Source organism: Mus caroli, chromosome 2 (genome assembly GCF_900094665.2).
Source record: "Mus caroli chromosome 2, CAROLI_EIJ_v1.1, whole genome shotgun sequence".
Classification (NCBI taxonomy): domain Eukaryota; kingdom Metazoa; phylum Chordata; class Mammalia; order Rodentia; family Muridae; genus Mus; species Mus caroli.
The window spans coordinates 88497156-88523016 of NC_034571.1; the positions used below are offsets into that span (position 1 = coordinate 88497156).

Sequence of the window (25861 nt, forward strand, 5' to 3'; positions counted from 1 at the left end):
CCCAAAGTTTCCCACTTACTCGTAAGTGCTGAAAAGCATGTATACTATATGGAAGCTCTAGGATTTTAGTACAATCAGGTTGCTCTGGGTCTGGAGGGACAGGAGATTCTGTGTCTATGAAATCCTCAGGCCTAAAATCAAGAAGCAGCAGGTGAATGACAGAGGTAAAAACAGAGCTTTGAGAGACAGCTAACTTTCTCATGTTCTCCCTGCGTCTCAACATTACATAGCCAACACTTGTGGCTTTCCACACAACTGCCATAAAAAGTCAAATATTTGAGGAATTCAAATTAAAAGAGATAAATGAAGAATCAGAAAATAATAGGAGCCAAGATGGTAGTCTTTCAAAGACTGTTAAATAACTGTTAAATTCTTTCTAGAAATGTCACTCAATGCCCTCCCATGCTCTGAGTAGCTACGGATCTTAAGAGCTTTTTGTAGTATGATAGATAAAACTGTTTTAGTTTGTACTCATATGATAAATTCTGAGAAATATTTCCACATGTTTACTAGGTATTTGGGTTTTATTTTTTACTGTAAACAGCTCAGTTTTAAATCATGGTATAAAAACAGCTAATTGGTTTGCAAGCTTTCTATACACATTATGTGTTTTGAACTTTCAAATTTTAATAAACCCATCGATGATGAAACATTGTTCAGGAACCTCTTACTGATTCAGGACAACTTTACCTTTGGAAGGAGAACGGCTTTACCTGATGTCCTTGCTCTCCAGAGTTATATATGTGCCGTCATAAAGGTCCAGGTCTCCCAAAGGCACTTTGGCCTTGATGCAGTCGGGGTCTTCTTTATTGTGTCTCTGTTCCAGGCCCGTGTCTCTGTCCTCATTCTCCTCTATGTGAATTTTCTGAGCAACTAGCTGTTTCTGTCAAGAAAATCAAACCCAGGGGGAACAGTGAGCTGGCTCAGCTGGAAAGGTACAGGCTGCCAAGCCTGAGGATCTGATCTCACAGCAGAACTTCTGACAAGCTGCTTTTCAACTACCATGAGTTTATGCATGCACTTGTGCTCTCACACACAGACACACACACACATGCACACACAAATATAAGCTAAAAGAAAAAAAATGGATTAAAAATATTTCAGCTAGATGACACTGAAGCCAAAGGAGAACTTAACGAGCGCTGACCCTGTCTAGGAAGATGAAGATTCTAGAATGTCTTTAGTTACACCTCCTTCTCTGAATGGTACCCATATGAAGGATTCATTTGCTCTGTTATTCTCTTAAAATATTATTGATCCAAAAAACCCCTCAATTCTATGCATACATGGTTTTATGCTGATGTATTACTCTAAACCGCTAAACCTAACACTTTTTTTTCTTTTTGGTTTTTCGAGACAGGGTTTCTCTGTGTAGTCCTGGCTGTCCTGGAACTCACTTTGTAGACCAGGCTGGCCTCGAACTCAGAAATCTGTCACCACTCCCGGCTGCTAAACACTTTATTTTAATATTGCATGTATCAGCCATTATAGCTGTACATTTCCACACAAATGTGTATATAAAAACATATCAATTATTTTTTTCAATGCTTAAGTTGCTTCTCTAAACTTTTTTCTTTACTATAAAAACAAAACAAAACCTAGCATTCACATCAGGTGGCTCACAACAGCCTGTAATTCCAACTGTAAGGGATTTGATGCCCTCCTCTGGTCCTCACGAACACCGACACTCACACGCACATACCTGGCACACATACACAAATCTTTTTTAATGACCCGATCACTGGGACAAAAACTTGTATCTGGGTAGGTCAAAGGTCCTAAAGGAAACCCCAGGACCAGAAGTTAGCTTAAAATGTAAACACTCATCACTGTAGCCATAGCTCAGCATCTCTCAACCTTCATCACAGACACTTCTTTCTGCTATGGATGGTGAGCTGCAGTCACCATGGTCAAGGTGCAGAAAACCAGACGCTGTGGAGAGAGTGCTCAGCCCTGTGGAGACATCAGTATCCCACTCCAAGGCTCTCCCCTCAGAAGAGGAGGTGGATAGAGCCTAAGAGCCTAGGGCAGCAGAGACTGTGAAACCGTCCTCCAGACATGACAGAGACACAACAAAACCTTAGGGGCTGGAGAGATGGCTCAGTAGTGAAGAGCACTTGCTAATCTCCCAGAGGAGCTGAGTTTAGTCGCTAGCATGCCTAGCAGGAGCTCACAAACACCTGAAACTGCTCCTGGGGATCTGATGTCCTCTTCTGGGGGGGCTGCACTCATATGCACACATCCCCACAAAGACATACATGTTTATACACAGCTAAAAAATAAAATTAAAAATAAATATCTAAAAATTATTTTCCTATTAAAAAGAGCACATCCTATATCCTACAATCTGTTTCAAATGGTCTCTCCCAACCCCACTCTCTTTCTAATGTATATAACAAGCTTAGTCATGTGACCATCTCTGGGCAATGGAATGTGAATAGACATGTAATTTTTCAGAACTTTTTTACCTAAACATTTTTAAATTTTATTTATTATTATTATGTGTATATAAGTGCCTCCATTGGCATGTACGTCAAAGGCTAACTTTTGGAGTTGGTTCCACAGTGGATCCTAGGGATCCAATTCTGGTGTTAGGCTTGTGTGGCAGGCACTTTTACCCACTAGGCCATCTAGTCAACCAGTCAGTCAAAACTGTAGACAGGTTCATTCGGATTACTTGGGTGTTCCTCCTTGAGCTTCTACCTTTCCTTCGTGAGATTTTTTAACTTTTAAGATTCATTTATTGTGTGTGTGTGTGTGTGTGTGTGTGTGTGTGTGTGTGTGTGCCACCATGTAGGTGCCAGGAATTGTATCCTGGTCCTCTGGAAGAGCAGCAAGTACCCCTAACTGCTGAGCCATCTCTTGCCCACCCCAACTCACCCTCCATTTTAATTTTTTATCAGTAAATACTTTTGTTTTTGAAAGAAAATAAATTAGAAGCCTAAAACTATGATACCATTGTCACATATTTAAAATAACAATCTCTTAATATTAAATACCAGTTCATGTTCAAGTACCCAACTATTTCTCTTCCCTCTTTCTGAAATCCAGTTTTACATCCTTGCTTGAATCAGAATCCAGCTAGCCAGGGCAGCCTAGTGCCCAACAGACAGGCCTGGGCTACTCTTGGCCTTCCTGAGGGAAGCTGCTTCCTGCAGTGGGCAGCACTCAGTGGAGACAGATCTAAGAAGCTGAGAATGGGAGACTCAGAGCTCAGCCCTACATGAAACACCAGTGTAAAGCTCACCACAGCAGGGATGAGGGACACTACATCAATCAAGAGGAGGCGGGGGAGTGGAAGAGAAGAGGACAGGGGGGTGCTGTGAAATAGCATCTTCTGGACATGACATGAGACCACAATCATCACCTCAGAGGAGCTGTGTTCACCTATACAAGCTCAGGCAGCCAGAGTCCCAGCACAGACAGGGCACAGATGATGTCAAAGTCCTATCTTATACTGAGGAGTTAGGGGAGGGAGAATCACTCTTTGCTGAGGAGACAGATGGTCCACAGTGGGCTGTTCAGGCTACAGTGGACGGCCCCACACCCATGAACATATTGGCAGCATGAAAATGACTTCGTAGTTATTAAAAAACCAACATGAAGCTTGGAGGGAGAAATGTCAGGGTATATGAAAGGAGTTGGAGAGGGAAATAAGAGAGTAGGTACATATTTCATTGTATGATTTTAAAAAATTATATAAAAATTTCAAAAATACAGTCTTAAAAAAGAATACCATGAAGTCCACAATACAATTGTTTGTTTAAGTCTGTTCCTATTTAGTAGTTACCACATTATCTCCCCATCCTGCTTCTCCATACAATTTGTTTACAGAATCAGGCCATTTGTTCTAGAGAATCCGCTAGTCTTTGGGAAAGTTTTAACTGAAGTTCCCTTAGTTCCTGAGCATTGCCCTCTGGGTCTCTCTAAGTACTGACAGGGGACTCTAGCTAAGAACCTGTCCATGTCACAGATTTCTTAGTGTGATGAAGCCTGCAGGCTTCTCTCAGTATTTTAAACAGGTAAAGGAACAATGAGAAGAAACTGGTGGTAGGAAAATGATTGATGTTGTGGTTTAATTACATTTTTGGCAAGACTACTTAAGCTCTTCCCACATTTTTAATATATGTGCTGAAAATATCCAATGGGATTCCCGTTCATTTCCTCCTGAACATTATACAATAATATAAACTGTTTAACTATGTCCCACTCCAACTACATATTGTTATAAATTCATACAGTTTATTCTGTTAGGACACCATAAATGAATAAATTCAGCAGCTTTTCCAAGGCTCTAATATCCCCACTGTATATGCTATATACTTCTATTCAATTTATTTCTTCTTCATAGTGCATCCCTCATGTTTTCACTCAAGTGACATCTGGGGTTAGAAAGCCTGCTGCCTGTATGCCAGAAAACATCTTCACTTTGTAATTAATCAGGCCAAAACTCTCCAGTATTGCTTTACCCTATCCATCTCTAAGTCCTCCACAGCAGACTCCTGTCCTGACGTGGCTTCCAGGGTCTACCCAGCTCCAGTCAGCACCAGATCTTACTTAGCATGGTGGAGTTTCTACTCCATGTCCCTGACATGCTGCTGAAATGAGGGTGCAGCTCCTGAACTGAGCAAAACTTGGTTGTACCCACACTGGAGCCATGAACCTGCCCCTTATCTTACCCAGAGTACGGCCAGTGTCTTAGTGCCGCAGAGCTGAATGGCCATGGCTATGCTCCCCATTCGTGCTGCTATTTCTTTCTGCTTCTGTAGGCTTCGCCATTCGTTTTTCTATTTGTATTTGTATCTCACCTATCTCTCCTGTCTATATGAAGTGAGCATAAATCCTCACACTAAACTTACTCCAAAACTGGTGGATCCAATGCTTTTCCTTTGCATTTCAATTATTGGATGAATTAATCACATATCATTAAACTGAATGCTTTATTTATGTCACTAAAAAAGTAATAGCAGAGGCTGGAGAGATGGCTCAGTGGTTAAGAGCACTGACTATTCTTCTAGAGGTCCTGAGTTCAATTCTCAGCAACCACATGGTGGCTCACAACNTCTTAATAGCTGAGTAGTATTCCATTGTGTAAATGAACCACATTTTCTGTATCCATTCTTCTGTTGTGGGACATCTGGATTGTTTCCTGCTTCTGCCTATCACAAGTAAGGCAGCTAAGAACATAATGGAACACGTGCTCCTGTGGAGTGGTGGGGCATCTTTTGGTTATATTTTCAAGAGTGATATAGCTGGGTCTTTAGGTAGCTCTATTTCCAATTTTCTCAGAAACCTCCAGATTGATTTCCAGAGTGGTTGTACCAGTTTGCAATCCTATCAGCAATGGAGGAGTGTTCCCCTTTCTCCACATCCTCTCCAACATGTGTTCTCACCTGTGGGTTTAATCTTAGCCATTCTGATTGGTGTAAGGTGGAATCTCAGGATCTTTTTGATTTGCATTTCTCTGATCACTAAGAACTTTGAACATTTTTTAGGTGCTTCTCAGCCATTAGAGATTCCTCAGTTGTGAAGTCTTGGTTTAGTTCTATACCCCATTTTTTGATTGGATTCCTTTGGTTTTTTGGTGATTAGTTTCTTAACATAGTAAAATGGCCATCCTACCAAAGGCAATTTGTAGATTCAATGCAATCTCCATCAAAATCCCAGCACAATTCTTCAAAGACATGGACATAGCAATTCTCAAATTCATCTGGAAAGTAAAAAAAAAAAAAAAAAAAAAAGCCAGCTCAGTGGTACAGTGGTTGTACAGCATGCTCTGGGTTCAGTGCTCACAAAATTGTACTAGTGAGGGTTTTGCTGTTTGTTTTTGTTTGTTTTTGCTTTCTGGGTTTTTTCATATTTGTTTTTTCTTTTGGCAACTTGACGCAAGCTCAGTCACCTGTGAAGTGGTGAACTTTAACTGAAAAAATGTCTCCATCAGACTGGCCCATAGCTAAGTCTGTAAGGGAACTTTCTTGATTAAATGACTTGAGGTTGGAGGGCTTAGCCCACTGTGAAGGGTGCCAGCCCTGGCAAGGCAGTTCTGGGAGTTATAAAAAAGACAGCTCACCATGAGCTAGTAAGCAGTGTTCCTGCCAAGGTCTCTGCTTCAGTTCCTGCCCCTAGGTTCCTGCTCTGACTTCCCTTCCTGATGGAATGTGATGGGGACACATAAGCCAAATAAACCCATGTTCCCCAAGTTTGGTCATATTATTTTTTAATAGAAGCCAAACTAAGAGAGAAAAGAACAAAACCTCCTCAAACTAAAACCAAAGAACAAGCCTTGAGCCTTTTGCCTTCAGTTCTGCCATGTCTGCCCCGAGAGTCTGAGAGCCTGGGCGGGTCGTGGGTCTAATCTTCAGGTCCGTTTCCTCCTTGTAAGTGGAGATGGTCCTTAGGATCCTTTCTGCTCGAAGGCTCTTTAGTCTACACTCATTACTCCCGCTTATTCCCAATAAGAAACTGGCATCTTTCTGTAATTCAGTTTCCTTAAAATTTTAGATATTATTTATACTATAATGTTAAGTACACAGTTTATGTCAATTTTTTTTTCCCAATCACTACATGTTATTGAGCAAATCCAGCTCATAATATGACAAAATCAGTGTCTAAAAATGCTGCTTGGTTTGTTCATCAAACAAAAGTTGTATTTTACTCTTTCCACATATAAGTTTCAAGTTTTCCTGGAACAAACTGGTTAAGACTTTTTGATTTAACCATAAGAGAAGATGAAACTGAGACCCTGGTTTTTACTCCTTCAGAAAGAATGAAAATTATAATTTTTAGGTTTTATGAAAACCTCTTTTCCTCTTTTTTGTAGCTAGTACCTCACTGTATACTGGATTGGTCTGGACCGCATGGCCTGGGATGATGGTGTGTGCTACTTGCCCAGCTCCTTTCTCCTGACTTTTTTTTTTTTGATACAAGGTCTGTATAGTCCTGGAACTATTTATACAAACCAGGGTAGCCTCAAAGTCACAGAAATCCACCTGCCTCTCCGCCTCTAAGTGACCAAATCCAGCTCCTTTCTTTCTTTTCATATTTTACACATGCTCTTCTCAGACCATACCTGAGAGACATTCTCCTTCTAACAGGTGGGTGGGCGGGGGACGACGACAGGGCGACACAGAACCTATTGTAGGGTTAAGTGAGGAGAGCATTAGGTTGCTACCTACTCCAGGGCACTTCCTTTGGTGGAGAGGGTGGTGTAGCTGGGGTGGTAGGGAGGTGGACACGAGAGTAGTCAGTATTATTACATACACGTGTAAACTCTAGGAACAAATTTAATTAAGAAAACAAATACACACATACTCCACTTTGACGAAATAATTTGAAAGGCCCTGTCTCAAAGCAAGATCTCAAACCTTCTACAAGTCATCGAACTGGAGTTAATGATACACTCTAGCTGTCCTCTGACCACAGCCAGCTCCCGGGAGGCAGATGCTTCGGCTGCACAGCACACATCCAGTGGCCTCACCTCCAGTTCTTTGAGGTAGTTAACTGTTGTTTCTTGTCTCATTAATATGACTAGGTCATGGGGATGCTTCAAGTTCATTGGTGAGTCCACCTACAAGAAAGCAATATATAAGTCAATTACACCCCACTTCATTAGTGTCTCCTTGGAGGAACAAAGCTTCATTTACTGATTTCAATTGCTAGCCCATCACCATTCTAGCTCGTGTTGGCTGCTCAGTACGTCTGAAGGGGCAATTCAAACGGGACTGCATAGGAGGGCTGGGGGCTGCTCAGTAAGAGCACAGCAGGTACAGCATCCTAAGGTTTTCCAGCTCTTCTAGTGAAATCAGGAGGAGAAGTCGTCAGTAACAGACAATGAAATAAACTTCTTATATACTTTCCATACTTATAATAGCAAAAGATACCAGATTGCTTAATTTTGACAGCATGTTTCATATTTAAATAGACTTGGAAATGATAAAAAAGAAAATATTAAAAATACATTTTGAAAGGCCATGTGGAAAAAATCATAAATCAAAGATGATGTAAGATCAGCTATACAATTATTACATGTGCATGTTCTCTGATCAACGGGTCAGGTGACTATGCTGTTCATCTGCAATATAAAGATGAGCCCCACATACTGGCAGCAAACTTAGAGATTTGCTCTCATATCTGTAGGATTATTTGCAACATTTGTTAATAAAATGTTCATCACTAGTACATGATACTTCACTTAGTGAAACAAACTCTAGGACATTACAGCATTCTTAAACAGGGAGACAAACCTACAAACAAGATAGTCACCACAACATTTTTAGCTAAATAGACATTAAATACTTAACTTCATCAATGAAGCAATAGAGACACTGGCTGTCTAATACAACCAGACAAAATAGAAAATGTGAAAGCTACAGCTAGTGGCCCAAGTATAAAAAGCTTCAGATAGAAAACAAAGAATATCTGATTACTTGCATCTTGTCCAGACCTCAAGCAGCAGAAATTCAATGGAGTTTCCAGAAAACCAAGAACCCAGAGGGCGGGTGTCAGAGAACAGTCTCCTTCAGTCTCCAACACCCAAGCCCACTGTTTACCTGGTATTTGAAGGGTTTGCAGGAGAATAAGACAGATGAAGGCAACATTTGGAGCTAGAGAATAATCTTACTTGTAGATTAAGAATGCTCACATAGCCAAGGCTGCAGGACTTTCTTCACATCCCACTGGAAGAGAAGTGTATTGTGTCTCCTTGAAGCCTTTGGTTTAGCAAAGATGGAGCAGCTAACAGAGACATCAGGATAAAGTTATTAGCTGACGGGAAGGGTAGCTACTGACGGCTGGCTTTCTCCTTTTGAGGTGACAGCAAATGGCATGGAGCTTTGCCAGATAAAGGGTTAGCAAGGGAAGAGTTATGACCTGCCACATATCTTTAGTGCAGTAATTTCCAGGTCTTAAATTCTAAAATGTTACGGTAATTACCTTGGCAAATGCCAGCATGGATTCCTTTCCTTCTGAGTGCCTCTCCTCAAAATATTACTAAAGTGTCTACTTGACAACCTTGTAAATACCACAGTATCCACTCTACCCATACATTCTTACGAGTCTCTCTAGGCCTGCTCCACCCACTTATTACTTGGACTTTATAGACTCCTACGTTCTCTCTGTAAAATGTATAAAGAAGTGATATGATGTCATGATGTTTAGCATGTGAAGTTGCTCAGGAGCAAAGCCAAGAGGTACTAGAGAGAGGCAGTTTAACCCCAGCCCTCAAGGGCAGGATTGTGAGTTTGACACAAGTCTCTGGGCTACATATTGAGACCCTGTCTCAAAAATATAAAACCAATGACAACCAAACAAACAGAAGAGAACATACTGCACACTAAGATCTCAAAGTTCACTTTAACTTTTCATCCAGTGACGAATGCCACCATTTCCCATTTCCAGACAGTGCAGTAAGTGCGCATCGGCCCTGAGTCACAAAGGAAAGGCAGAATTGCTTTCACTTGCTCTATTTAAGAAAAGAACTAAGAACTATATTTAGAGCAGTGCTACACAGGGAAAGGTGAGCTGGCATTGGAAATGTGACTGCGGACTGAACTCTGTCATCTGGAAGGGTGCATCCTCCAGGCCTCCAGCTGACAGTTCACTGTTCTGCAGCAACTCACTTCACTAAAGATGATGACATGTGCCATACAATTCAACTGTATTTTCCTTAGAGTACATTATATGGGTACATGCATCAAATTATATAAAAGGGCAGTAAACACTTTACTCCTATCTAGTGACTTTTATAGATTCCACTTGTGCTTTCTCTAACTAATCAAGACATTGATTTTTTTCTTAATGAATTATTTTTATTTTATATGCATTGGGAGTTCATCTATGTGTATGTATGTGTGAATGTTGTATCCTGGAACTGGAGTTATACATGGCTGTGGGCCATCATGTGAATCCTGGGAATTTAACCTGAGTCCTTTGGAAGAGCAGCCAGTGCTCTTAACTGCTGAACCAGTTCCAAATTGAGACACTGTTCAAAGCCACATCTCCAATGAGAGCCCTAAGATAGTGGATTCAGTAAATTCATTCAGCAGCAGATGGAAACCACTTCACTGCCAAGTTAGATAAAGGTGAACATTTAAACAAAATAACCAATTTAAGTGTAGAACCATGTGTGATGTTCTAGGAAGGTAAGTCTGAGTCAATCATCAATGGTCCTTTAGAGCAGGATATGATACATTCCTGTAGTGACATTTATTTCAAGCCTCATATACAACTTATTCATATACATCAACTGTACTATCTGCAATGATATTCATTTTTACATATGAAAACAACATGGAAAACCCACTCTTCTGGCAGCAGTATAAAAACTGACATGTATGATGCACTCATTAAAAAATATATTCCCCTTAAGAACTTGAAACAGAGTATTTTTTTAATTCAGAATTTTAAGTTACGACGGGATCATGGATAGATAACACTGAAACACTAAGACACTATCATTTTCTCTCTGTATAAATCAGCAATGGCACCACTTGCTGTCTAGGTCTAGTCTTTGCTGGTCAGTACCCAGACTTTCCTTCTTTATCACAACTACATCCCTGACTTCCTCTTTCCCCATGGGGGAGCCTTGGCCAGTGCATTCTTGTCTATTAGTCACAGTGGTTATTTCTGAGCTCGGATTTCCTAAGTGAGGTCAGGTGGTACGACAGAGACTCTTATCACAGTGTCTTTTGAGGAAGCCTGAGGATGGGGCTGAAGAAGCAGAAAACCCTACCCTTGTTTACGCCCTGGAACAAACCACACCTATAGCACCTGAAGTTTGTCCGACATGCCAATGAAATGTTTATAATTCAGAAAGTGTTTGTGTTACCCCAAATGTTTTGCTAACTTTATTACATTTTAATTAATTAATTCAGTGTACACATGTGCCCTATAGGTGGAGATCAGAGGTTCTTTCTTTCCACTGTGTGGGTCCTGGAGATTGAACTCAAGTATCAGGCTATTCAGTCATTTCACTGGTCCACTTTAGCCTAAGTTTTAAAGAGGCTCTGTGAGGTCATCCTTGTGGCTCCTTTAAGATCCCTTGGGCTGCCTATTTATTTTTGTTTTTCAACTTGACCAAGAGAGAGAGGAGGAAACCATAATAGAGAAAATGCCTTCATAAGATGGGGATGTAGGCAAGACTGTAGGGCCCATTATAGTGGAGCCATCCCTAGACAGCTGGTACTGGATGCTATCACAAGTAGGCTGGGTAGTTCAGGAGGAGCAAGCCAGTGAGCAGTGCTCCTCCATGCCTTCTGCGTGAGTTCCTGCCCTGCTTAAGTTCCTGCCCTGACTTCTCTCAATGATGGGCTGTTATCCCAAAGTGTAAGATGAAACAAACCCTTTCCTTCCCAAGTTGCTTTTGGTCAGTATTGTATCACAGCAATAGAAATCCCAACTAAGCCAAGTCTTTTGTGCCATTGCACATAGTGCTGGCACACACTTATACTTTTGACAGGGGCTAGATGACTGAACCAAAAAAATGACATTTCTTTTGTGAAGCCAACTATCCTCCTCTTGATCTCCCATCAGAGACTGTATAGACCCTCCTGTATAGTCAAGCACTATATGCATACACACTACCGTATAGTCAAGCATTACATACATATATACTCCTGTATCATCAGGCATCACATGCATACACACTCCTGTATAGTCAAGTATTACATGGATACACTCCTGTATCATCAAGCATTACGTGCATACACACTCCTATATCAAGCATTACAGTCAACACACTCGTGACTGTGTCTTGATGCCACATTTGCTCCATGCTCTCCTGGAGGTACAGTGGCTAAGTCTCCATAGGTCAGAGTAAGTCTGCCCCTGACAATACATCCCATGACTAATTCAATTAACTTATCTTCCTTGCCTGAGTTACTTCCCTATCAGCTGAAAAAACACAATTAGATAACTTCTAGGTTCTTCTAAATTTTTAACCCTACCTCTGTCACATTTTTTTTTACCAGCCTGACTTTCATCCCTGAACAAAAACAAACAAACAAATAAACAAACCAAAACCAAAACCAAAACCAAAAAACACTATTCCAACCCATGAGACTGCCATATCTGCCCTATTTTCCACTTGCCCATATAATCTTGCCTTGCTTGGAGCAAGGGTGATTTACAGAGTTGCAGTTAAAAGTTTCTTCTGGTACTGAAGTGCTTGCCATGCAAGCATTCAGTCCTGAAAGCAAGCTCCAAGCTATATAAAGAAACCAGGGAGTGGTGGTGTGTACTGGCAAAGTAGAAACAAGTAGATCCTCGGGGCTTGCAAGCAGAAAGCCTTGGAAGAAACCCTGTCTAGAAAAACAAAAGGTGATGGCAACCGAGGAACAACACTGGAGACTGTGACTTTCACATGTAACCCTCCCACACATGTATGCGTATGCACACATGCACACACATACACACAGACAGACAGACACACACACACCTACTTTTTGTTAAACTGTTCATTTGCTCCAATTAAGCAGTGGCTATTTCTTTTCTTTTCTCCCCCTCACCCCCACCCCCAGACAGGGTTTCTCTGTGTAGCTCTAGCTGTCCTGGAACTCACTTTGTAGACCAGGTTGGCCTTGAACTCAGAAATCTGCCTGTCTCTGCTGCCCAAGTGCTGGGATTAAAGGCATGTGCTACCACTGCCCGGCGCAGTGGCTATTTCTAAGTAGTAGTTCATTGTATCATGCAAAGCTCTCTGTCGTACAGCTCTTAATTAGGTACATGGGTTATTTGGCCTGCATGTATATCTTGCACCACATGTATGCCTGGTACCCAAGGAGGCCAGAGGAGGGCATGGGACTCCCTGGACCTGGAGTTACGAATGGTTGTGGGCTGCTATGTGGGTGCTGGGAATTAGAACCTAAGTCCTCTGCAGGGCCATGCAGTGCTTTTAGCTGCTGAGCCATCTCTAGCTGCATGGGTTTTTAATGCTAACAAAGTTCAAGCATTTCCCCCCTGATTATAACTAAGTATTGTACTTCAAATATCAACAATATAGACAGGATGGGGAAAAGAATCTCACTTTCGGAGTTATCTACTGTTAGATATGTCATGATAACTTCTACCCGCCCCACTGCTATGTGCATATCTTTACAAGAATCAGACATGAGCTTCATTGCATGACTCAGTAGGTAGACACTTGCCAACACTGATGAACTGGGTTCCACCACTGGCCACCGACATGGTAGGATGAGAAAAGCTTCTCTGGAAAGTTTTCCTCTGATCTCCACATGAGTATAATCCATACAAGGTACTTTCCAACATAGCCAGTCAATCAATGTAATCATTTTTAAAAATGGGAATAATAACTAGTGTATTACACCTTTCCCTAGCCCACTCCTCTGCCGACCTATCTGGATGCCTCTCCCAGTAAATATAGATGGATCATTACTCTTACTTATGCTGTGTCTATGCAGCTATGTGCATTTGTGTTCATGTGCATGTGAAGACCTGAGGGCACCTTCAGGAATCACTCTTCATGTAATAGCCACCTTATTTCCTGAGACAGGGTCTCTTACTGAATTTGCGATTTGCACATTAGGCTCGTCTGGTTAGTCAGTGAGTTCCAGGGATTTTCCTGTTTCTGCCTCTGGAATTTCTACAGTGCTGGGATTACAGCCTGCGATGTGCTACTACACTTGGCTTTTAGGTCCTCATAGCCTTCACTCTCATCTCTCTTTTATCTCTCTCTTTCTTTCCCTCCCCTCTGTATGTGTGTGATCATACTTGTCCCAAGGCCAGAAGCTCCACGTCAGGTGTCCCTGCCCACTGCTCTCCACCTGACTTTTTGAGTCTCTCGATGACCCTTCAGCTCACTCGTCTAGATGGGCTGGCAGCAGGGTTCCTGCTCATGCTGCCCCAGTGCTGGGTACTCCCCTGCTGTTGCACCTGGGCTCTTCTGTGGGTCTCCGTGACTGCACAGAAACCACTTTACTTATGAAGCCATCTCTCCAAACTCTTGACTTAGTTTTGATACAAGGTCTCATGTAGCCCAGGCTGGTCCCTGTGAAGTTGAGCATGACATTAACATTCTAATATACTTCCAAACTGCAAGGATGACACAGGTGGGCCATCACATCCAGTTTATGTAGTGTTGGGATGGATACAAGCTTTCCACCAACAGAGCTGTATCTCCAGTTCAAGCTCAATTTTGGTGGTTTATGTTTTGTTTTAAGTAACTACACTTAGCTTATGGTTAATAAAGCCCTACTTTATTACTAAAATTTATGTTATTCATTATTTTACTTAAAAAATAGTGTGATGCTCTCTGCACAGCTGTCTGGATATGTTCTTCCCTTTGAAGTGCATGTCTAAGTCACAGGACATGCACTTTATGTTTTTGGTTAATTTTCTCCAAAATAGTTGAATCACCTTAAATTCCCACCAACAGTGAGTTTCCACAAGCCATTAGAAACATGAGAATAAGCAGGGAGGTGGTGGCGCACACCTTTAATCCCAGCACTTGGGTGGCAGAGGCAGGCAGATTTCTGAGTTTGAGGCCAGTCTGGTCTACAGAGTGAGTTCCAGGACATCCAGGGCTATACAGAAAAACCCTGTCTTGGAAAACAAAAAACAAAAGAAAAAAGAAAACAAAAACAACAACAAAAAAAGAGAATAGCTGTGAATACATTTAAATCTCTTTGTGGGCTTCTATATTGGCCTTTTATACTTAAAAATATTTCTCCTGCCTCACTCTAAATTTGATAGGCTATATTCAACATTTTTAAAGCATGGTTCTAGTTAGTGGGGCTCTAGATCATTTGTTTATTTATATTTTCAGTCTTTTCAACAATGAGTACATATTACCTATATTTATAAAGAAAATATCTACCTAAAAGAATGTTATCTTTGTAAACATCAAACTTGAGAGGACTGAGAAACAAATTTGTTTTATTCAATTTAAAACAAACTGTAATGACAAGCAAACTCTCTGGCAGAAGAATAGCCTAACAGCTTTCTCTTAGGTATTCATAAAGACAGTTCTTGTCACAGATGTGGGTCTAAGATGAAGACATCAAAAAAATGCTCAGCTAGTGACTTTTCTGGACCATACCTTTCTCTTCAAATCTTATCTGAAATTTAATTGCAGTTTATTACTATTGTCAAAGAACTGGCCAAGGCATCTTTCCACCTATGATTATAGCCATGCACAATACAATGGAAATCAGCATGAGTTTTAAAGGGATGGGCTGAGGCAGGCAGAGTGGCTGTCGTCAATACTGTCTTGCTCCGAGCTAGGCCATCATGGACTTCCATCTTCTTTCAGGTTTAGAGAACTCCAAGTTCAAAATATCAGTCCAGATTTCCCTCATCAGAGTGTCTTCATAGACTCCTGGCTAAAACTGTGAAAATGTGTGTGTGTGTGTGTGTGTGTGTGTGTGTGTCTTCTGCATGCACACTTGTATGCATGTGCATATTGGCAGGCAGAGGTCAATCTGGTGCTGTTCCTAAGGACAGCCATCTCCTTTGTTTTGTGAGACAGTCTCTCACCAATGAGGCTAGGCTGGCTGGCAGCTCCAGGGTTTTTCCTGTCTCTACCCTCCGGACACTGGGATTACAAGTGTGTGCCACCATGCCTGGCTTTTACATGGGTGCTGGGGACCACACTTGGCATGTGTTTTATGGATGGAGTCATCTGTCTAGCCTTTGAGCATACACTTTGTTAAGACAACTGTTTTGCTGTAATTTTTGCTGCTAGAAAAGTTGTATAATATTTTAATAAGAAAGTTAAAGCCAGTCTCAGTTTGAAGAATTATCAAGCATCAAATTAAAACAAACTTAAACACAAGTACTGAATCCTGCCCATCACATGAATTTCATGGTTACTATTATTTGAAGTTTATCCTCAACTAGATTTTATTTTCTCGTTATTACAGTTTGTAGAAACCATGGTTGCAAAACTGCTTATTCCTGCATAATTCAGACATATAAAGTATATAGCTATTATCTAGATTTGAATGTTCATAACGCTGTAGCCAATTTGTAAGAACATTCATGTCAATGTCTTCCTGATTGACAAGTAAGACAATGTTTCCAACATAAACAGCAAATATATAAGTCTTAAACTATATTTTAGAATTTATGCCACAGGGAACATATATAGACAACACACTTTCCATAACGTCTACAACGTTTACAACAAAAATAAGATGTTGGAGGAGATGACAAGAGTCATGGATAATTTCTGTATTTGTCAAGAAGCTCTTGTAAACATGGATGGAAACAAGGTAGCTGGTTCTGTTGCTATTTTTATCCCTCTTTGTGACTGGCTGGCCTCAAACTCCTATGTAGCTAAGGTTGAATATGAACCTGATTTTCCTGCTTCTCCCTCCTAATTGCTGTTTATATTAAAGGTAGCTGTTTTATATGTACCTCAGACGTGACTTCAATTCAAGCCGTAAATAAGTACAGAGCACAGCAGTAGGCAGAATAATGGCCCAACCAGGTTACCATGCTCTGGTCCCTAACCTTGTGAACAAATTACGCTGTATGGCAAACGAGAATTAAGATGTCAACCTGATGAATGGTTGCTAATCAGACCGTCTTAATTAAGACAGAGAACACAGCTTGGATATCAGGTGTATGGACCAGGGAAAACACACACACACACACACACACACACACACACACACACACACACACAGAGTTGGGGTCGGGGCAGACAGGGAGAGAAAATGAGGTCAGTAGGATGAACTAGTGCTGATTCTGAAGATGCAATGAAAGTGGCCCAGGAGCCAAGGAATACTGTAGCCCTTAGGAAAGCATTAGAAAAGGTGGCCTTTGCCCACGGCCTCCAGGAAGGTATGCAGCACTGCTCTTCTCCGCACTATGCTTGTGTGTTTCAGGATGGACTTGTGTCTCCTTACCTAGTTACCTCAAGAGTAATACATCTGGCTTGTTTTAAACCATTACATTTGTGGGTTGTTTTTTTTTTTTCAACAGCAATAGAAAATAGTAAAAGCACCCACTAAGTCCAGATAGAATACCAGGCGTGAGCTTTAAAATTCCTAGTGAGATAACTGGATTATTCAACTAGAGAAGACACTACAATCAGTACAAGGCACTGGGCCGTGCTGTGACTGAGGCGACAGGAACCCCAATGTTTGGAGATGACTTTGCTAACTTGTGCTGGAAATCCCTGCCCTAAAGAGAGGCAAAGGATGTAGTTTACCTACTGCTCAGGGGGTGCAACATGACTGCTTTCCTTTACTGCAATCCCAACCAGTAGGAAACTCACATTAACGATAGATAAAGGCTTAACATTTCTAGGAAGCCAGGAAAATGAAACTGAAGGCTGCTCTTAACAGCTTGCTGCTGCTCCTACTGATGGCCACTGTGCTGTTTAACCAAGGGCAACGCAAGGTCTTTTGCTGATGTCAGATTATGAACAAAGGTTTTACACATCCCAAATCCTGCTGAGCATTTTCAAATTCTGACACAATCCTTTAGCACAATTATTTGCCAATACTTAGGAAAACTAAGGAGAATAAATACTTTAAGCCAGTTATCTTCATTTCTAAGAATTCATCTCACAAATACTCATAGATAGATGCAAAGATATACAAGATATACATACGATCACACTCACCTGCCACAGTATTGACAGGAAAAAAAACCAGAACAAAACAAAACAAAACCAAACCCCTGGAGAATCTAAAGGCACTGTTTAAATACACTATAGAATAGCCATACAACTGACTTAATCAAGGAGGCAACTTTTTCTACTGTGGACAGATGCCTAGGTTTTAAGCTAGCAAGTTAGTCATCAGATACAATGTTCCCAGTTGCATGTTTACAAAAGAAACTCATAAAAATGTTTTCAAATACACAGGAACTCTGAGGATGAATATTCTCTGTGATGTGGCCAGGCAACATCTTCTGCGCTTGTTCAGAGACACTGTGCTTCTTAGCTTGTCCAAGCTTTTCAGTTGTAACAGGGAGAATCAACGAATTCTCTCGTATCCTTCAAGTAAGCACAATGTCCCTGCTTTAGACCACTAAAATGATGGTGGCCTTTGAGTATGCTGACATAAGTCACGTTGCAGGCAAAATAATGTATGTGCACACACACTATTTTCACTTATTCAGTATTCCCTGCATGTATACACCATGTACCAACACTGTTTTTGGTTCTGAGGTTACTTGATTGAAGATAAAAAAGCTGCTGCCTTCTCACACTGACAGGAAATGTAATGTAACTGCTATAATATAGTACCAGCAGCGATCACTACGAAGAATAAAGTAGAGGAAGAATACAGTGCAGGAAGAGATGGCCTTTTAGACATGTATAAAGAGGTGTCATGTGAACAGTCCTAAAAGGAGAGGCCGGATGAGCTATGAATTCATCTGTAAAGGGATGTCCAAAGGCAGAAACACATCCTGTCACCTAAGAAGGAGAGTGGGGCCTGAGGCTGGAGAGGTGGCTAGGTCTCAGGTCTTTCTGGCTTTGTATGATACAAAACCTAGATTTTCAACTTCATGTGTGACGGAAGAGCATGGAAGGTGCTCTCTTTTTCTCTGCTTTCCACATATCCTAGAGTGAATGATATGGCCACATGTATTTAAAGACAAAACAAAACAAAACATTTTCAGTGTTTCTAGGAGAACACATTATCTGGGGCACAAATGAAGCAAGACCAGTTAAGAGCTGGCATCAGAGCGGGACTGAGGCAGAGTTAGTCTGGAAAGACACAGCTCAACTGGGAAGCACTCTGGAAGTAAAGGAGATAGATTATCTTTAGGCTGGGTATGAAATGGAGAATAAAAGAGTGAAGACACACACCAGTATTTGATGAGTGGAAGAAGTCTGGGGTGCAGATGGCTGCAGAAGCTGCTGCCCATGTGAAGCCATTCTGAGTGGAGAGGCCCAGGAGTCATGGAGCACAGATGAGACATGGAAGGCCAACAGGTCAAGTTTATGGCAGGAGGCTGCATGAGATTATCCTGTGGGGGTGGAGACGGCACAGCAGCCAGGAAGTCAGCAAGGAAAAGAAGAGTCCAGCAGAGAAAAAGGGAAAAGTCATGGCTAGGGGCTCAGAAGAAAAACAGCATCTGTGTCTTGGCAGCCATCAAAGTAAATAGTTCAGTAAAGTGCGAGGTTGCCACTAGATTGCTAAGAGGCTGAGCTGAGATTACTGAGGACTGAGTTTGGCAATGAGGGAAGCCCTGGGTGTCCTGATGAGCGCTGTAGGGGTGAAGGGCGGACTAGACTGGCTTTAAGAGAGCAGGAGGAATGGAAGTCAGCACACACTTGACTTGAGTCCCTGGCTATAGAACCACACACAGGAGCTTCAGTTTTAACTTCTGCTATCAGGGTTGTGTAACTGAGACATAGGCACTGCTCTCCACATTTGGGAGTGCAAAGCTGCGCTAATTTTTGCCTTGGCCTGCTGGCAAGCCCTCATCCTTCTCACTGCCAGCACGCCTTCTGTTCACTTCCAGCGGGCTGCCTCCAAACTGCAACAGCTGCTGGGCCCACAGCTGATTGTAACCCCTGCTCAGCAGTGGGGCTGTCAGCCCTGTCTATACTGCCTGGCTTAGTCATTCTTCCTCTTTCACCTTTCTTGTTCATTATTTTTCTCATCACTTCTCTACGTATTCACATGTCTGGGCAGTAAAGCTGATCCTGTGGGTATAACACCAGTGACAGAGAGGATGCTGTCCCTTGCAGAGCACAACCTGATGAGCAGCACACAGGCCAGAGTGGTCCCTGAGATTGCAGCTCTTTGCAACTGTTCTAAGCCTCTTCTGAGAGTGAAAGGGGTGACTGATGGACAAGTCACTTGAACCTTCGATTTTTTTCCCCACAAGTCTGAAGCTTCCTACAGGTCACCTCTAGATGACAATCACATTAGAGAACACAGGCTTCATACAGTAAATGTCTAAGACGCCAAACCCACTTATCACATCCGCTTGCATCAGCCAATCGACAGTTAATGATATGCTGTCACCTGTGTGTTTGGGCAGTGTGAGAGATGCTGAAGTTGTAGAGCTCTCTTTGAAGCTATGCAGTGGTCTAGAGTGCACTAAGGTATAAATGGTCACAACATGAGTCAGCAAATGCTTTCAGAACGAAATTCATCTGCTATAAATACATAAACATAGGAAATGACACAAAAGTTGTCAAGTCTGAGTTAGTCAGATGAGGGTACCTGAGAGGAACATGTGCAAAGGACAGAAGCAAGAGAGAACACAGCATACCTAGGGATGCTTACAACAAAGAGAGCAATGTGAGCACTAGTGCATGAGTGTGTGTGTGTGTGTGTGTGTGTGTGTGTTTGTGTGTGTGTGTATGATGCTGGACTGTGTCTGTGTCTATGTGTGTGTGATGCTGGACTGAGGATTAGGTATTCAAGGAAGACCAGATAAAAGCTAGAGAGAAGGAAGGGTTAGGTTAGAAGTTATGGAAGAATTTGGGTCATATCCTGTGCACACCATAACCAGGTGTAATGGCTATTCATGGTAGTTAACTTGAGTATATCTGGAATGAACTACAACCCAGAATTGGAGGGCTCACCCATGAGCCAGATCTTGAGGCTGAAAGACACAAGTTTCTGACCTGGATCTTGACATGGAGATTTTGAGGCATAGTGGCTATGAAAAGCTTAGGCCCTGGCAAGGTAGTTCAGGCCTTTAATCCCAGGAGACTAAGGCAAGGAGATCTCTGAGTTCAAGGTCAGCCTGGGACAAAACAAGTTCCAGACCCTGGGGTGGTGGTACAAGCCTTTAATCTGGGCCACACCTTCTGCTGGAGGCCCACATAAGGACATTGGAGGAAGGCAGACCCACTCTTCTTCACCTGCTTGCACTTACTTGCCAGCACATCTGTGGGAATCGACTTCTACAGAAGACCAGCTGAAGCAACTAGCCTCGTGGGACTGAGCAACTACTAGATCCTTGGACTTCCCAGTCACAGCTGAGCATTGCTGGGGTAGTTGTACTACAGTCTGTAAATCATCACAATTCCCGTAATATATAGAGACATTCCATTATAAGTTCTGTGACTCGAGTGAAACCTGACATCACCAGGTGATGTTTCTTAAAAGTACAGGAACTGAGCTTAGTCCTTGTGCAAACCTTCTCAGATCTGCCACATTACTCACCAGCAGACAAAACCAAGTAGCGCTTCCACTTCTAACCTACTGAGGAGCAGTGCAGTGGGACTTGGGCCTCCTTGTCAGTTCCATGTGGTAGATCTCTTCTTTGGGCAAGAGTTGCTGAGAGTCACTTAGCAAGCGTGCTTTGCCAAGGGATGCTTTCGTGCATCAGCACCATCAGGAACTTCACTGTGAGGGGAAGCATCTGTGTTCCCCAGACATCTGCCTGCCTACAGGCAAATGATCACACAACCACCAAATAAACTCAGGCTTACTTGAGTCCCCTCACCTCCCACTGTCACCTGATCTAAATTTACTATGAAATACTTAATTGGAAGAAAAAAATAATCTAAATTGGAAGAAAATGGATTGGCCGAGCCTTCATTATTTCCACATTTGCTCTTCTGTTTCCTTCTATTCCTCCACTTACTAGTGTAATGAGAAGAAAAACATGCACTTCAAAATGTACCACACAAATGCATGCCACTGTAGATTAATATGCTTATAATTATTGCCATTACTAAGTGCTACTCATTAGCTGTAGACTAGAGGCTACTAAGTTGTAACAATATGCTTTAAGAATCCCTTCCCCACAGAAAATACTCTTTTCCCCTAAATTTAAAACTTGAGGGTTCTAACTTTAGAGGAGAAGGAAACAGTGGCGATGAAAATAAATGTTACAATGTTATGAGACAGTGGGTGCTGACGGTGATTCTTACTGAAAGCTGAGCCCTCCGTTTCTGAAGAGAGGATCCAGAGGCACTGCACTTGGTGCCAGAAGCACAACTTCTGGACTGAACAAGCTTACACACTAATAGCTGCAGGATTTCAAGAGTTCATCTGATATGAGATGATACAGCCAGGCTTTATAAAGTTCAAAGTCATCCTACATAGTGAGTCTGAAGTTAGCTTGCGATAGATGAGAGCCTTCCCAAAACAAACAAACAAACAAACAAACAAACAAAAACGAGAACAAACAACCCCCGCCCCCAAATCAAAACCAAAAACCAACCGACCAAACAGAAACCCTAAAGAGACAGAATGCTAGAGAGTACTGAGGGTTGCAGGCTAATTCCAAAATTTATTTAACCTCAGCAGCAAGCGAATGAGCAGGTACTTTGGAAACAAACAAACACTACCGGGTCCTGTTGGGTATTCCTATAATCTCAACACTTGACAGGTGGTGACTGAATGCTCAAGAAGTTCAAGGCCAGCCTCTGTTACATAGTAACTCTGAGGAAAGCCTAGGCTGCAGGAAGCATCCCTTGGCAAATCATGCTTGCTGAGTGACTTTCAGTAACTCTTGCCTAAAGAAGTGGTACGCCACCTGGAATTGACAAAAGGCCAAAGTCCCATGGCCTGTTCCTCAGTAGGTTAGAAGTGGATGTGAACTTGGTTGTAGTCTGATGGTGATGTGATTATATTTACATAAAAATAAAATAAAAATATTTGGAAATATTGTCTAGAAGCTTATTCTTTACAAATCCAACCAGCAACACCTCAGCTCTGATTATGAGGAAGTTTCCTACCAGACTATTCAGAAGTGTGTGTGTTGTGTGTCTAGAGACAGAGAGAGTCTCATGTAGCCCAGGCTGGCCATAACTTTGCTGTATGAACACGTATATGAACACGTATATGAATATGTATATAGTCAAGTGTGACAACTACTCACCCTGCTGCCTCCACACTCTGAGTGCTGGCATTACAGACACGCAACACTAAACTGAAGCCCCATTTCAACACCAAGGATGATGTAAGGGTTTCTTGGCCTAATTACACAGCAGAGCCTCATGCTAACTGGTTAATAACACACAGTCATCTAGTTCACAGACTGACTCCAAGCTAAGGACCCTTCCTTGTATAAAGTGCGATAGAAGTTGGGATCACTAGTTTTGACAGGTGAACTCAATCTAGAACCACTGGGGAGTCTCCATAAGGGATTATCTAGATTAACTTAGCCAGTGGGCATGGCGTGTCTTGATTTTGTTAACTGAGATGGGAAGACCCATCCACTGTGGGGAGCACTAGTCCCTGGTTTGGGGCCTGGACTGTATACAAGTGGAGAAAGTGAGCCGAGCACGGGTATCTGCCTGCTACCTCGTTGCTCTTGCTCACTGTAATGTGAGTAGCTGCTTCACACTGGCGGCTTTAAGTTCCTGCTCCCCTTACCTCTCCCACTTTCCTATGATGTATGTAACTTGGAATCGTAAGCTAAATGAACCTTTTCCCTCTTAAGGTATCTTTGTCAGGGTATCTTATCACAGCAACAGGAAAGAAAATGAAGACAGATGGTCTTTCTGGTTTCCTGGTATGGGGAGAGGGGAGGTAATGAATTATAAAGAGGTATTCCAGAACCGAAAGCTGAGAAAAAGCTCACAATTGTAGACAGCCTTTTTCTTAACCTCTCTCTGTTACGGTGGGAAAGAAACATAGAAAATGGGACCTTTTCTTCCCGCTCCGGCTCCAGGCCTCCCTAGACAGCATTCTTGGGAATTCAGTGGTAGGAGGGGTGCTTCTTAGCTGAGGCAGGAGCCATGGAAAGAAACTCTGATTTTCCAAGGCATGCACACTGGACACCGGCTGTTGCCAGCAGCAACTCCAGCTTTGAATGCAAAGAGGCTGCCTGCAGGAATGGAGATCTGTCTGAAAGAAGCCCCTGCATGACCCACCTAAGGTCAGAGGGCTTCTAAGTTTGCACATTCACAGCCTGAAGTATAGAACCGGTGTGGCTACCTTTAGGGTCTGCTAAGGCTTGTGCTACAAAAACCCAATGAAGACGCACTTGTCCTGGTAAAGATTCCATGCTGTACTCTCACTATAATCGTGGAAATGCCCCTATTTAAATGTGCACTTTGGGCAATTTTGATTTTTTTTTTTCCTCTGAAAGACAGTATCTCACTATGTAGCACTGACTGGACTGGAACTTGCTATGTAAGTAAGCCATGTTGGCTGGCTTCAAGCTCAGAGATTCACCTGTTTCTGTCACCTCAGTGCTGGGATTAAAGTTGTGTGCCACCACAGTTGTCTCTAACTCTCACTTTTAATTCATATAAGTATTTCCATATTTGCTGTGGAAAATGATGCAGTATGCTGTGGAAAATCATGACACATATAATTTTTAAAAGTTTTAGAATTCAAATGATTAGAAAGACATTTATCACTCTAATGTTCTACTGAAGTTTGTCCACAGATCCTCCTTGCTGTTAGGGCATTTTAAAACTGGAACCATACTTCTTTTCTTAATCAAGTAACAGAACCAAGAACCAAGCAGCAGAAATTAAGATACTAATTCGATATTAGTTGAATCCTAACTATGGTTCCAAATTTACAAACAGAACTACAGTATCCACAAGTTGATGTACTAACGAGTACCCTAATGTGACCACTGACTGCAATCTAAACAATGTTTATTAGATTTTGCCCCAATTCCATTTATTGCCAGGAAAGGACACAGGAGTTATGCAGTTACTGGAGTCCAACTAAAATGCTGCCCACCATATCCAATTCCTATTTTATTCATTTGTACCTGTTTCCTCTTAGATTAACTCTACCCCTTTACCTCTAACACCCTTCTCCCGCCAGTTGTTACACATTGTCATCAACTTTATTTGTTATAGAGTAAAGGTTCATGGCTGCCAGAACCCAATGCTGCAACTGTTAACGTGCAATGAAGAATTGGAAAAAGTCAATGGGAAGGGTAAAAAAGGGCGTGCTTTCTTATCTTTAAGTCTGATTACTTACTGAAGAGATAACTTGGCAGAGATTCAGAAGATCTGGCAAGGCACTAATACCCCTGTATTTCCCTCTAAGATGTAGATCCAATGTGTAAAAGAAGGCTTTTTTTTTAAAGAACAAAAACAAATCCGATCTTACCTTCCCACTGTAATATTCAACATATAAATGATTCATCTCCGTTAACTAACCTTCACTTTTCAGGTGGATTACGTTTTCGGCTGAGTGGCAGGCCACCAAAATGGGAAGGAGAAGTCAATGTCATCGAGTATAAATAGCTGTGGCCAGAAACAATATAGCGAAGGAGCCAATGGGAGAAGGGCTCCCCAAATTGCAGCATAAGTGACTGAATTCAATGCCTCCCTTCATGCAGACCTCAGCAAATCACCAACAGCGATCAAAAGATGAAAACAGGGATGGTGCAGGATTTCCAATCTTATGTCAGAAAGGCATAACTCTCAGTTAATGAAAATTAACTTGGATCTTGAACTTAATATCCATGAAAAAGAAATCCTTTAAAACGGGAGTCAGATATAAATACACGCGGGGAAAGAGTACACTGGAAACACAAAGGGTGGGCATTTAAAAATTTTTTTTGTTTAGGTTTGCTGCATTGTTAAATGTCTCATCTTAAATATAAACCTTGCGATGTGTTTCTAGAGTTAATCAAAAGGGTCAGTTTCTTTCTCATGCCTTTGGTTAAAACATGAGTCAGTATGCTTAAATTGCATGGGTACACTCTTCACTTTTTAAATGGCTCCTGGACGTTTCCTGATTGTTGTCAAGCGCTGGAAGTCATTAAGTTTACAAGATTCTGTGGTGAAGCACGCGCGCGAGCACACACACACACACACACACACACACACACACACACACACACACACGCAGTCCTTAAAGCATCAGCAGTATGAAAGCAAATGCAGGCATCAGAAAGTTATATAAGAAAAGCGGTCACTCCTCTGAGAAATCAGTTCAAGCATAGGTAATCTAGTAAACTGCAAATGCAGAGTGCCGGGCTGGGTCACAGGAACTAG

The 25861-nt window shown here is 41.9% G+C and overlaps 1 protein-coding gene across 5 annotated transcripts in view; it reads right to left on the minus strand.

Moving 5' to 3' along the window:
• Ttc17 (tetratricopeptide repeat domain 17) overlaps window positions 1-25861 on the minus strand; it is a 103871-nt gene that overhangs the window by 77135 nt on the left and 875 nt on the right. For all 5 annotated transcript variants that reach the window (XM_029474324.1, XM_021154024.2, XM_029474323.1 and 2 more), the window contains exons 2-4: window positions 7478-7567; window positions 714-883; window positions 20-131 (exon numbers count right to left, since the gene is read on the minus strand). In XM_029474324.1, coding sequence (XP_029330184.1) covers window positions 20-131; window positions 714-883; window positions 7478-7567 — 372 coding nt within the window. The remainder of the gene's footprint in view (window positions 1-19; window positions 132-713; window positions 884-7477; window positions 7568-25861) is intronic.